This window comes from Macrobrachium nipponense, chromosome 5, assembly GCF_015104395.2.
Source record: "Macrobrachium nipponense isolate FS-2020 chromosome 5, ASM1510439v2, whole genome shotgun sequence".
Lineage (NCBI taxonomy): Eukaryota > Metazoa > Arthropoda > Malacostraca > Decapoda > Palaemonidae > Macrobrachium > Macrobrachium nipponense.
The window spans coordinates 106,789,911-106,805,228 of record NC_061107.1 but is presented as its reverse complement, the minus strand read 5'-3'; the positions used below and the strand labels follow the sequence as shown (position 1 = coordinate 106,805,228).

Sequence of the window (15,318 nt, the reverse complement as noted above, 5' to 3'; positions counted from 1 at the left end):
CCTGTATCGTTTCTCACTAATGCACCACCCAGATCGAAGTCGAACTGATTGCAAGTGCCTGAGCGTCGCTTTGCAAGTATGTCCTCGCTGTAAATAAATAAAAAAAAAAGAAAGTCGAAAGAAAAGTATTATTGTTACGCAACATTTCCATCAGATGTTATGGAATCGGAAATGTTGTGGATGTTCGGAAAAAATACTTGTACAATATTCATCATACTTATTAACTAAAGTACCAGAGTCTTTGCTGTCTGATAAATAAGCATTCATGTGACTTCTTCATAATTAATATAGTTGATGTAAATAAGCAAACCACTTAACACGAACTAGTCCGAAAGTAATTTCACTTTCTATATCATCTCATTTCATCGAACTAGGAATTTTAGCATTCTGCATCTCCTGCAGCTGAAACAATATTGTAGGAAACCGTGTTATATTGGTTTTGATTTGAATATGTACATCAAACAAATGAGAGAGAGAGAGAGAGAGAGAGAGAGAGAGAGAGAGAGAGAGAGAGAGAGAGAGAACAGATAAATAAGTCCTTTCTACCGTCGCTTGTTTCGATTTCCCTTTCCGGGTTTCCATTATATACAGGCCCGTACCCAGAGCCTTTTTGAGGGGGGTTGTCTTTTCCCAAAACTAGACCTTTTCTTCTATAAATGTCATTGCATAGATAGGTATATACAAAATGAAATACTTGACAATAGGAACTTCCAGAAATGTTTGGGGAGGGATCGTTTGACGTTCCCCCCTTCTCGGTACTGGCCTGATATGATGAATAACAGCGATTTCCATCATTTTAGACTTACATGAAAAAGTCCCTGAAGTTGAGGAATTACCATGACTATACTTGCCCGTATGTGGTGTCTCCTCGTAGGTATGGCTGCTACCTTGGGAGTGGACGACGCTCCTTCCAATTGTCCTTGCTTCTGACACGCTCTGACTTGGCACAATCGAGTGTGGTTAACCAGACGGCACTGGGCGTTGTCCGTTGACCATCTGACTGATACCCCGACTCCACAGGATATAGAGGAACACTCGGACCAGCTCCCTGATCGCCTGTTGCATCCAGGAGAGCCTTCAGTTTCATCTGAGGGCAAACAAAGTAAAGAAATTTGTCTTGAGGACAAACTAGGTAAAGAAATTTGTCTTAGATACGCCTTTTCGGTAAAAATTTCTAACAGTTATAATATATCTTTCATAGAAAACAAATGTACACAAGAATTTGCTGAACTGGTATTATTCCAAAGGGAATGTCTCGATGAAAACATAAATGAACTTGCATGTGAAGTCTACAGCAAGCACATTTCCACACAGTCTACAGAGAGAGAGAGAGAGAGAGAGAGAGAGAGAGATATTGGTTAAAATGATGAGCATACATTTAACTAGGTTACTCTATAGAAAAACCTCGATTCCGGCTGGAAATGAATGCCGTCGAAACGTGAAAGTGATATTTGTCTATGTATGGACATAACAAGCCGGTTAATGAATAAGAGTGTAGAGTTACGGAAGGTACGTACTTGACATTTTTTTATCAGTGATGTACATCAACATTACTCAAATATTTCCATCATTTTTTGACGGAAGAGATACTTGTACACCTCTGCTCGGCCATTTGTCAGTAGCATAAACTAATGAATGCCGTTAATAAAATGTGGAAAATCACCATTTCAAGTAATTTCATCTGAAAGATAGAGTATACCTTGCTGTAGACATCCAAACTAGAAATCATTATTGGATTAACGACAAAACCACACTAACGTCTCTGCAGATGTACGATGCTTTGTGATAAATATCAAGTCTTCTCGTGGAATGAAACACTTCCTTTAGGCAATGCGAAAAGAAACCTTGGAGTTAACAGTAATACCGAGTGTTGTTCAATGCTGATCATCAGTAAAAATGGTGTTATAGATATAACTGATAACTCATGGAGTTTCAGCGTCAACTCCACTGACCACGCCAGTTACGGGTCCGTTGACAATCAGTATTAAAGCTCATTAAAAATATCACTGCGGCTACATGATTATTACCAACATAAATACGTAGGGCAAAAATACATTCTGAATAATGAATTCCTGAGAATGATTAATATAATAACATTTTTTGAAACGATAGAAAATTCATAAGAGTAATGTAATGTAATCTAAACGAGACTACGGAGACAGTATCGTAACTTACTACCATCACATTTAGATAAAATATTTTTCCGTTGGGAAACCACTGAATAAATCGTTAGCAGCCTTTTAGTCAGGGCAATGTGAATTAAGCAACAATTTCTGTAGGTTAAAGTTGAAAGTTAACTCTTTTAAATCCAAACAAAATGCGTCTGAAATTTACTGTTGATGGTTATAATACTCCCGCCTACAGGCCAACGGAAAGATGCGGAGTATTCCCGTCTTTTAATAATAGCATTGTCTCGCAGTTGCACTGGTCTTTTCTCGATGTATTTGCTTACATTATAAAATTAATTTAGCATCTTCCACATCAGTATTGTAAGCCCATAGAATATCGTATCTTGATCTTGATTTTTCAGAAAATATTTTGATTATTCGTAATCTATTTCATATTTTTCTCTACATGTTCTTGTCACCGATATTCGAGGAGCATCTACTACATTAGTTCAAATGAACACTGAACCACCGACATTTTGGGAAAATCACGACACCCGCCATTCTGTAATCATAGCAGTCTGTTTCATTCCACTGCACGGTGACAACGGGCTTCACTACACTATCAATTTGAATATTGCGTTTTAGCAAAGGCTGGAAATTTCCGCCCGTATGTGTTTGGATGCAGGACTAAATTGATTTTCTTGCGCTGAGACCATCCATGTAGGCGTTATTAGCTGGAGTTTTATAAATAATCTTTTAGAGAGAGAGAGAGAGAGAGAGAGAGAGAGAGAGTTAATCATTTTCTTTTAAAGTTTTCAGTTATATATTTATGACTTGAACGGCGAATTGAGATCGATATACAAAGTGATAAGTGCATATGCGCACATGTATGCATCGTTGCATCTTTGATGCAAACTAGCTCCTCTCCTAATTTTGCAAAAGGAACTTTGCTTTTTTTTTTTTTAATGGCATACCAGATATAAATCTTTTAATGCATGTCTAGTGGTAACAGTAACTTTAGCATTTCATAATTTAAACTGAATGTAAAATCTTCAGAGTAGAAGTCAGTGCTACGGAAAGTGATAAGAACGGGTGTTGATATTCAAAGATGACAAGGACAAGGAACTCTTTGGAAACTGGCACGAGGGTAGTACCATCTAGCAGTGGAAACCCCACCATTTTGTGGTGCAAGAACCTTGTTCAAGACAGATGTCACGCCCTGTGATCTGAAACGAACCACTGTATTGAAGGAGACCCGAGATCTTTTCTGGCAAAAGGATGATAAGAAACTTTACTCCGCAGAAAATCGTGGATGCAGAGGCAGGCAGGTTGTGCTGTGTTGAAGCCAAGACAACTTTATCATTTATGTCGCCTACATCCTGTTGGTGATCCGGTGGTATACTGCAACAGATAGACTGAATCTAACTGTGCACACTCCGGGACAGGACCTGTCGATATCTCTGCGATAGTATTATTCGACTTCGCTCCTTAGACGAGTTTGATTGGATTTATATAGATTTTTGGCATTATGCCAAGCACTGGGGCAACTAAGGCCATTCAGCGCTGAAACGGAAATTGACAGAAAAGGTTTGAAAGGTGTTACAGAAGGAAAACCTCGCAGTTGCACTATGAAACAATGTTAGGAGAGGGTGGACAGTAAGATGGAAGAAAGAGAAAGTGAACGGAGGGACAGTAAAAGGAGTGAAAGTAGTTGCGGCAAGGGGCCCAAGGGACGCTGCAAAAAGCCTTAAGTAATGCCTACATGGCACCAAATGAGGTGCACTAACAACACTAGCCCCCTACGGGGACTAAGTTGACACAATGGGAAATACAGTCGTCCATTGCCTTGATCACTACACGACCGACAGATAGACTTCTTCCTGATCGTCAGTCCATGTGTAGCTAAAAATGATTGCTTCTGTTCTTAAGCAAATGAATATATAATAAAAAGTCACAGTTTTCAATATTGGTTGGAACCACCCTTATCACGATAATTTGTAAAACCGTTCTTAACTGAAAAATGAGGTCAATTGTGAAGTACCAGGATGTCAGTTAGGACACCTTGTTTGGTCAACATAATCTTGTGACAGTGGTGTAATTAGACTGCTGAAAATGTTAGTTAACCCGTCTGCAAAAGCTATATGAAGAGTTAGTAAATAATGGCCTTAAAGACAACTGTTTTTGCATTGTTCAAGAATGTCACACGTCATTTTCCAAGACATGTTTCATAAACAAAATAAGCTATTCACCTTGATATAAGCACTTAATCCTGGCTATAAGTGTCGTCCATAAAGTAGGAAAGAAGTTTTAATTCATTTGCGACGCGCAAAAGATTATGAGGATGATATAACAAGAGCAAGGAAAAGAAACAGTGAATTGGAAAGTAGTAAAGGAAATTTTATTTTAAATGATTTAGGGATGAATATCACGTGGATTTTTACGAAACGATGACCGGCAACTAACTCGGAACTACATCACACATCCATTCTCTGCAGCATTGCCCTTGAACAGACACAAGATGAGGGTTGAGGCACTCTTCGCTTGGATGCAGGCTCTCTCCCGGACATAAGGATACGCAGGCGTATGTCCCATTCTGAAAAGAAGAAAAGAGTGCTATTAGACTGGCAGGAGAGAGGAAATGGTAAAAGGAATTTCAGAATAAAAATTCTCTCCCGGAGTTAAGTAAAAATGCAAATGTTAATGTGGCAAAACCAATAAAAAAAACTCTTATACAAATAATACGTATAACCACACACACACACACATATATAGTTCCCAATAAATTATCATGATTACGGTAAAGTTAGGTTAGGTAAGCATTGACATAGAGACCAGACCAATCACGCTATATGAGCCTAATGCACTAGGCGGCTGTTTGACTAATCTCACAGATTTCTGTTTCCAGTTACTACAAAGGCATGAGTGAATAATAGGAGGAAGGAAAACTTTTCGATATTTGTCTCATATATATATATATACATACATATATATATATATATATATATATATATATATATATAAGAAAAATTGAAATAAGAAAAAAATAAAATAATGGAGAAGGATTCGCTGGGCATCATTAGAACTTATAGAAAACAAACGTCTCGTCATTAACTTACACTTCGTGCTTTTTATTCCTAAAACGCTTTTACCATTCCTTTTTGATGTCAAACCAACAAACGTACGGACGGACTATTCTACTATAAATTCTCACCGTCCTGGAAAATATTTCGGTGGATTTGGACTCGTTGCATATTTCTCATTTCTTCGTGTAAACAGATTAGGAATACAACTTGAATTGTCTTTGCTTTACATTATCTATTTCCTGTTCTAAGTCTGTGACAAGTCAATGACACGTGGATCTTGGTTTCGAAGTGATTATATTCAGACGTCTCGAAATTAGATAAAAGAGAAAATCATCAGGACAGATAAAATGAAAGCGAAGTCAATAGAAAATACTTAGAAAAGAAACGTTAGACTAAGAGGTATAGCATAGTTTTTTGTTAATGAAGCTATAATAGGGAAATTGACATATGAAACTGCAATTTAACAAAATTAAATATTGTTGACAGAAGCGTCAACAGGACACGAATATAAATACATAAGGAAGATACAATATATTTGGTAATATCATCCTCAAAATTAGATAGTCATGCTACTTTATTTTGGAAAAGCTTACGAATTATATTGTTATGAACATATATAGCATCTATACGTACAAACAGTTGACGCACAGGGTAAGGACATATAGAGATATATATATATATATTCTATATATATATATATATATATATATATATATATACATATATATATATATATATATATATAATATATATACATACATGTATATGTGTAATGCACACACACACACACATATATCTACTTCTCCCAGCTTCATCCCTATTCGGGGTCGCCGTTTTTAATGAGTCTCTTCCATCTACCTCTGTCCTGCGTCATTTCCTCCCATACTCCCTTCTCTCTCATATCATTTCTAAAACGCAACCTCTCCACCTGGTCTTAGGTCTTCCTCTCCTTCGTGTTCCATCCACCTCCAAGTCCATCACCTCTCTTGCCATGTGTTGCTCTTCTCTTCTCATCAGGTGGCCATACCATCTTAACCTTGCTTCTTGTACTTTCTTTGATGCTTCAGTGACAATTACTGTACCCCTAATATGTTCTTCCATGTTCCCCTCGATGTCAAGCACTGAGCCAAGATACTAGAATATTATTATGGACCCTTTTGATGTTTCCCCCGCCTAATCTGATTGTGGTTTGCTGGTCGCCATCCAATTCGGTTGTCATATATTATGTCTTTCTCCTTCTTATCCTTAAACCTCTACTCTCCAAGGTATAACTCCATCTTTCCAGCTTCGTCCCCCCCCCCCCCCCCCCCCCCCCCCCCCCCCCCCCCCCCCCCCCCCCCCCCCACAGGGCAGACACCATGGTGGCTCCTCCCTGACATCCTCCGTCAACACATCCAAGACGATGTTAAACAGAAGTGGGCTCAGAGCGGATCCCTGGTAGCCCGACTCCAACCTGGAAATTTTCTGTTCTTCCAACTGTAGATCTGATGCTGGTCTTTACATTTCTATACAGCTCCTTGATCATTCTGACATACTTCTCCATCACTCCTCTCTCCCTGAGAGATCTACATATTTACTGACGTGGTACTCTGTCATATGCCTTCTCAAGGTCTATAAAGGACATATGCAAGATCTTTTGCTTCTCACTGTACTTTTTCATTATTTGTCTCAGAGCGAAAATATCATCCAAAGTACTGAGACCCTTCATGAATCCCATTTGGTGTCTACCGATGAGAACTTGTTGCTGTCACCTTTCATCCATAACTCTTTCAAATACCTTTAGAGTATGTGACATGAGCATGATTCCTCGGTAATTTTCACAACACTGAATGTCCCCTTCCTCTTTGAATATTGGGATTAACATACTTTCTCTCCATTTCTCGGGTATCGTCTCACTTTCCATAATCTTTTTCACTAATTGCCACTATATGTCAATTACTTCCTCATCAAGAGCCTTCCAGGCTTCTGCAGGTATGCCATCCGGCCCCTCCGCTTTACTAGTTTTCATCTTTCCCAGTGACACTCTAACTTCTGCTTTTGTTATTTCTGTGACTGGTCCATAATTTGTGTGTCCATATCCTCTTAGAAATCTTTAATTTTCTTCATTCAACAAGGGCTCAAAATATTCTTCCTAACTCCTTATTATGTCTCTCTCATTCCTCAGTACATTCCCATCTTTATCCTTAATCTGTCTTATGTGTGTTATATCCTCTGTACTCTTATTTCTCATGTGTGCTAGTTTAAAGATCTTTCCTTGCCCTTCTTTGGTATCTAGCTCTTGGTAAAGCTGATCATATGCTCTATCCTTAGCAATTGCTACAGTTTTCTTTGCTAATTTATTTGCTTCCTTATGGGCTATCCAGTCCTCTTCCATTTGGGCCTCCTCCCATCTTTTCTTTGCTTCTCTTTCTCTTTTATTTTGGCGCATCCTTCACTTCTTCATTGAACCATCACGTTTCCTTATTTTCGAACATCTTGCCATTACTCTCACCCAATATTTCTCTAGCAACCCTCAATATTATTTCCACCGTTCTGTTCCACTATTCATTAACATCTTCAATTTCGTGTTATTTCTTCTAAAACTTTTGCTTTAAACTGTCTACATGGTTCAATCTCTTTCAGCTTAAAACCATTTAATCCTTTTTGGCCTCTGCATTTTTTCTTCCTCATTTGTTCAATTTCCATAACCAAGTCCATCACTACCAAACGATGTTGCGCACTCACATGGTCTCCTGGTATGACCTTACAATCTTTTACCTCACGTAACGTAAATTTTTCCTCTTATAAACCAAATAATCTATCTGGTTGGACCTTCCGCCGCTTTTGTATGAAACTAGATGTTCTTGCCGCTTGGTGAAAAAAGTGCTCACCAGTGCCATCCATATCCGTGGAAGAAGCAAAATCAACAATTCTCCCACCCTCTGCATTTCTTTCATTAAAGCCACACGATCTTCCTCTTCATCTGAGCATCCTATCTGGGCTGCATATGCACTAAAGATGTTAACAGTGCAATTTTCAACCATCAGCCTGATCCAGATAATCCTATCACTTCTTCTATTTACTTCAAAGGTTTCCTTCTTCATTTCACTTGACAGAATTATTCTAACACCATTCCTGCCTTCTTTATTGGCTCCGCTAAAAATTAGCTTATACCTCTCCCCCAGTTCTCTCGCTTCGTTACCTCTCCATCTTGCCCGCACTCTTCCTGTTTGCACTCCGAGTATATTTAAAGGACCTTGATTGCACCGACATTTAATGTTCCTACTCTTATTTCTCGAGCTCGCTTCTTCAGCTGCACTCGCTCACGATGCGGTAGCCCTTGCATATCCACAGAGTTAGGGCGATGTAATTGTGGGTCACTTCCGGGTGACAACCTAGCCCTATTCTCATTCCTTGTAAGAATCATTTCATAAAAGCTTTGGCGGGACATTTTACAGACGGATGCTCTTCCTGACTCCAACCCTCCCTATTTATCCGGGCTTGGGACCGGCACTGAGTTGGGCTGGCTTGCCCCTCCTCCCCACCCCCCAGGAGCTCTCTCTCTCTCTCGTCTCTTTCTCCTTCTTTACTATTTTATATATATATAATATATATAATAATATATTCCAGTAATTGGGCGGCTACTTGGAAATCTTAGCTTGATGATGAATAATAGTGCCAAGACTAGGAAGAACATTCTTTAATATTACGAGCTTTCGAGGTTTAAAACCTCATCTTCAGGCTGAAAAAATGACCGCTCAACGCTACAGTTGAACTTTAGACGGACCGAGAAGGTATATATATATATATATATATATATATATATATATATATATATATATAAATAAATATATATATATATATATATATATATATATATATATATCTTTAGTCTATATGCGTCAGCATGAATGAACACGAAAGGGAAATGACATTTGACTAATAATTGCCCCGTTCCAACTACAATTCGGCCGTTTTGGTTTCATATTCGAACACGACCGGATGGAGACCCCAAAACAGAAGCTCCCTCAAATTCCAAATGCTAAATGCTTTGTAATTTATTCATTCCCGGAGCACCAAAAAGCACAACAAATGTTTGGAATGGTCAAACGAGGACAATTCAGCACGAGAAAGGAATATCATTTACCCAACAGACAAGACAAAAGAAATTGAAGGTGAAAGAGAGAAGAAATGATCAAAGATTATTTTGTTATTGTACTGTGCAATTAAGCTTCAAAGAAATGCAAATGAGAAATACTCTTCCTCAACAATTACTAAAATGTTAAAAATGCTCCGAAGTTTCTTTGACGCAATCGAGTTTTCTGTACAGCGTATGTAATGCATTATGAAACTCTGCCGTGGCCCATGGAACTTTCAGCCACGGCCCGGTGGTGGCCTCTGTTGATGGCACCTATAGGGGTGCCAGATGCACGATCATGGCTAACTTTAACTGTAAATAAAATAAAAACTACTGAGGCTAGGGGCTGCAATTTGGTAAGTTTGGTAATTGGAGGGTGGATGATCAACACAACAGCCTGTCGCCCTCTAGTCTCAGTTTTGAAGAACTGAGGGCGAACAGCAAAAGTGCGGACGGACAGACAAATACCATCTTGATAGTTTTCTTTTACAGAAAACTAAAAAGTGAACTTTAGTTCCATAGTCACCTCCATTTTGGTGATGGTAATTATAATCAAGATAATGATAATGATAACGTAGATGACATTCATAAATGCCTTGAAGACTACCAGCAATTAAAATAGGCTTACCTGGCATGTGCACTGTGTCCGACAATCCAGTAAGAATGTCTCTCCATGTTCGTAGATAGTACCGTTAACGGTACATCTCGCCTCAAATACTTCTGTGTGTGCGAAATTGGATCAATATTATTCCTGTCATTGGACGAAGTGGTTTTAATCTGCAATGATTTCCGTCGAGATCTTAGATTTGAAGCTTTCTTGTTTCCCTGAACAATCCTTTACGTTTGAATCGACTCTTAAATGATCAGCATTTTATTCATCTTCTAAATACTCTTCTACAACAGGTTACCAATGAATTCTTAACATTACCAAAACTATGTATTGACGACGGAGTTTAAAGTTCACTAAACTCGCTAAAAACTACTTTAATAGGGATTTCGATCTAAGTTACATTGCATAAATAAATAGAGAAATGAATGAATAAAGAAGAGTAAATTCTAAGAGAAATGAATTTCTCCCCGAACAGGAAGATGGCGGAACAAGATGGCTGCGGTGGTACCTTGACAGACGCCGGCGGCATCAGCTGTGGTGTTGTACCTGCAGGTGAGGCCTCTCGAAATATCGCACAGTGTCACTCCATCACAGGATTCACCCGCTTGCCTGGCACACTGCCAGCAGCACCCACACCCGTCTTGAATTATGGGCGTCCCAGGTCCACACGAGGGTATGGGTCCGCAGTTGCATGGGTAAACACAGTGGGCTCGTACCTGGGAACATTGGAAAAGAAACTATAAAAGCGGAAAATTGTCCTGACAACTCCCTTTGCGCGGTTCAGGGCAAATGAACATTCGTTGGCAATCGATCGCATTCACACTGAACTGCGGGAATTATGGTTGATAATTAATATCAACTTTATGGTAAAGGGATATCAGTTGACCAAATCACACGGTTGGTGATTTACTGGATGAAAATATTGACTATAAGAATGGTAGCTTTACTGTTATTGGTTCAAATAAAGCATGACCCATTTCTTTGTGACGCAAATCTTGGTATATTATTTGAAATGCGTTTAAAATCCTGTAGCCTTACTGGCCATGATGTTTTCATCATCAGAGGGGATGAAATTAAATCGAACTTTCTACGAAGAAAAATTTGCCACAATAGGTTCCTACTCGATGTTCTGACTTTAGGCCATTCTGGACTGTTCTGTTATGCTGCTCATTTCGGGCGCCAATCGTTGGAGTCAGTCGGAAGAAATGTCGAAAAACGCGTCTGGTAGCACGACAGGGCCGGTACTGTTGATGACAGAACAATTTAATAGCCATATGTTATCAGGATTTCTTTTTACAGAAACAGTAAAGTGACGCAGGGTTGTGGAGGAGGAGTCATTAACTCAATACCATCGGTGGCTGGATACAAATCTTGCAATGGCTGATGGGAAGCCAAAAACTTGGCATTTGTGTCACAAATCCAGGATTAGGAATGGAATGCTATCTTTTATGTAATATATATCTATACTTTTACGTATATATATATATAGATTATATTATATATATATATATATATAGTATATACATACATAAATTCGAGCTGCAAATGTCCTTTCATATCCAATTGATTTTTTTTTTCATACTGTTAACCGAAGGGGAATTTTTAAGCTGATAACAATTTCGTCCTCTCGTGGGTTTGAACCAGCGCCCAGCGGACTGAGGAGAAATTAGGACTTCAGTGATGTTATCGGTAAGAATCACGGTGATGGGATAAAGATTCAATATTAATAGAATTGAATATATATATATTATATAATCTGTGTGTGTGTGTGTGTATATATATATATTAATATATGTATATAAATTTTATAAATCATATCTATATATATAGTATAATTAAAATTTATAAATAAATTTTATAAATATATATATATATATATATATATATATATATGTATATATATAAAATTATAATATATATATATTATATATATATATATATATATGTATATATGTGTTTTGTATATGTTGTTTTGTATAAAACACAAACACACACACACACACACACACACACACACACATATATATATAATATATATATATATATATATATATATATATATATATATATATATATATACGACTCATGTCCCATAACCTTCGTATAGAAACAGGTAGGTGGAGCCGAACTCCTCCAGAATCAAGGGTATGTACTTGTGATAACAGCACTATTCAGGACGAGTTACACGTTCTGATCAATTGTCCTCTGTCAATGGCATGTATTAAATGAAAATGATAATATTGTTGATTTGGGTACATATGTTTATGAAGTTCTTCATATTCATAAGTAATGTGCGGCTTTGTCTTCTGTTTTGTTTTTCTTCAAATAAACTACCTTTTTTCAAGCATGATGTGTGTGTTAGGAATTAATACTGGATAATGATGTGACTACGTTTTTCTCTGTAGTAAGTCCCTTTTTTTATGGTCTTATATGCTTATGTTATTTACGCTTGATGTTGCATTTTTCTTGATGCTGTAGTTTTCTTTGTAGGCCATGTACTTGCAAGAAGAGATTACTGTCCACCTGGTATATTTTGTATTATGTCTCTTTGTGGACAAATTTGTACTAATAATTGTATATTTGTTGTCAATAAAATAACTAACTACGTATGTAAAAACGCATACCACAGCGGACACATCCTGTGCAATGATCTGATAGAGCTACTCTCGAGAAAGAACGCGTATTCCCGTACAATACCTATCTGTAAACATGACACACAACTTTCGTAATTTTAAGACTTGTCAGTCCAGATATGATATTTATTAAGTGACCACAAAGGTAAACCTACCCTTATGGAGCTAAACATATTACAAATATTCTTTATGACAGTGAGGGTGAAAGGGAACACTCAATCATACTAGCAAGGAAACCTACACAAATAAACACGAGAAGAACATCGTGAGGCTTGCTCAGTCGTTTCAGGTTCGCCTTAAGAATTACGAAAGACAAAATTATATACTCGTGTTAGGATACATGTTCTCGTAATGACTGACCTAATAACCTATAATCCATTCACATAAGGTAGATTCTTGTGCCTACGAGACGTTTGTTTGGCGGCCTCTGATTGGCTGGTACCGGGAGGCAGACTGCTCGCTCAGTGGGTCATATTTTCGTTTGTAGCTTAGAAAACTAGCATTATGTTTACATTTCTTCATTTATCTCACGTTTTACAAAAGATAGGAAAGTTTTGGTCATACCAGAGGATTCGGTATTAAATGTACAATTAATTAATCTTTTCCTGAAATCAATAAGTTAGAATACAAAGGAATTACAAGTAGAAGTGAAGAGAGAAACATTTCATTCTTTATACCTGTTTTTATTTATCATCGGATTTTGCATAATTCATGAGATCAAGATAAAATAAAATTTTGTGTTTTTAAACAATAAAATCACCCTGAATACGCTGGTGCTTTCAGATTTTAGATGCGTGTAATATGTAAAGAGAAAATGAGGAATATATGTAATTATGCTACATCCGTACTTGACTCGGTTTGACAGTAGTGCCGAGAGACGCAAGATATCTTAGCTAGAGCCGTTGGCGCGTTTGCAGTTGCCAATTGGCGTTATGAGAAGTTTGCAGTTTCGAGAATATGTATTTACCGAATTATGTCATTACATTTTCTGTAAATAAATGCATAGATTTCCCATTATGACTTTCGAACATTTTTACTCAAATATCATATATGTCCGTATTTCTGGACATATGATAAAAAAAAAGTAAATAATCAGAGTGATGCATCTGGGTGTTGGCTTCAATGTAGTCTAGGTGAGAAATGTGGATGCTTTATGAGGTTCATTGATAAATAACAGAACTTATTTCTCAGGCCAATAATATCAAAAGCTTATGGTTTTCATGTGTTCCCTCAATAAACAAAAGTACACCTGTTTATATACAATAATGCAGGGGTGTAGGAACGGTTATGGGAGCTATTCTAACTCAGGTATGAATTAAATGATTCAAGAATAATGAACTACCACAGGACAAAACTAATCAAATTTTTCCTAAACATTGTTGTATACATGTTGTCAAGTGTAACATGTATATAAAGGAGATAAATATTCTGGTGTAAGAGTAACTCAAGCAATTCTGAAAAAGACAGAATATTATATATGTTACACCGTCAACAAATTCTATGGTAAGAAATAAACAGGTGTACTTTTGTTTATTGAGGGAACACATGAAAACCATAAGCTTTTGATGTTATTGGCCTGAGAAATAAGTTCTGTTATTTATCAATGAACCTCATAAAGCATCCACATTTCTCACCTAGACTACATTGAAGCCAACACCCAGATGCATCACTCTGATTATTTACTTTTTTTTTATCATATGTCCAGAAATACGGACATATATGATATTTGAGTAAAAATGTTCGAAAGTCATAATGGGAAATCTATGCATTTATTTAGAGAAAATGTAATGACATAATAATTCGGTAAATACATATTCTCGAAACTGCAAACTTCTCATATCGCCAATTGCCAACTGCAAACGCACCAACGGCTCTAGCTAAGAGGGCCAGAACCCACGATATCTTGCGTCTCTCGGCACTACTGTCAAACCGAGTCAAGTACGGATGTAGCATAATTACATATATTCCTCATTTTCCATTTACATATTACACGCATCTAAAATCTGAAAGCACCAGCGTATTCAGGGTGATTTTATTGTTTAAAAACACAAAAATTTTATTTTATCTTGATCTCATGAATTATGCAAAATCTGATGATAAATAAAAACAGGTATAAAGAATGAAATGTTCCTTTCCTCACTTCTACTTGTAATTCCTTTGTATTTTAACTTATTGATTTCATGAAAAGATTAATTAATTGTACATTTAATACCGAATCCTTTGGTATGACCAAAACTTTCCTATCTTTTGTAAAACGTGAGATAAATGAAGAAATGTAAACATAATGCTAGTTTTCTAAGCTACAAACGAAAATATGACCCACTGAGCGAGCAGTCTGCCTCCCGGTACCAGCCAATCAGAGGCCGCCAAACAAACGTCTCGTAGGCACAAGAATCTACCTTATGTGAATGGACTATAGTATAATGTGGATGAGTAGGACAAGCAATCGTGGACCTTTTATCTTAGAGAGAGAGAGAGAGAGAGAGAGAGAGAGAGAGAGAGAGAGATAACGTGGACAAGTAGGACAAACAATCGTGGGCCTATCATTTTTGAGAGAGAGAGAGAGAGAGAGAGAGAGAGAGAGAGAGAGAGAGAGAGAGAGAGGGGAGAATCTGAGCTCTAGACTAATTGCTAGTGTTTTCCATTTAAATGAATAAACATCCCTTGAAAGATTTGCGGAAGGTGAAATTCCTTTATAAAAACAATTTTCCTTTCTAACTATTCTTCGTGGACTCACCATATAAATAGTTATGTTTCCTTCAAGAAA

General features: G+C 37.3%; 1 protein-coding gene across 1 annotated transcript in view; it reads right to left on the bottom strand.

Annotated features, from left to right (window-relative positions):
- Window positions 1-766: 766 nt before the first annotated feature.
- Window positions 767-15,318, bottom strand: part of LOC135215136 (CCN family member 5-like) — a 68,469-nt gene continuing 53,917 nt past the window's right edge. Inside the window, exons 3-6 of the mRNA XM_064249582.1 lie at window positions 10,427-10,634; window positions 9,937-10,028; window positions 4,572-4,701; window positions 767-1,087 (exon numbers count right to left, since the gene is read on the bottom strand). Of these exons, the coding sequence (XP_064105652.1) occupies window positions 792-1,087; window positions 4,572-4,701; window positions 9,937-10,028; window positions 10,427-10,634 (726 nt within the window). The 3' untranslated portion in view covers window positions 767-791. The remainder of the gene's footprint in view (window positions 1,088-4,571; window positions 4,702-9,936; window positions 10,029-10,426; window positions 10,635-15,318) is intronic.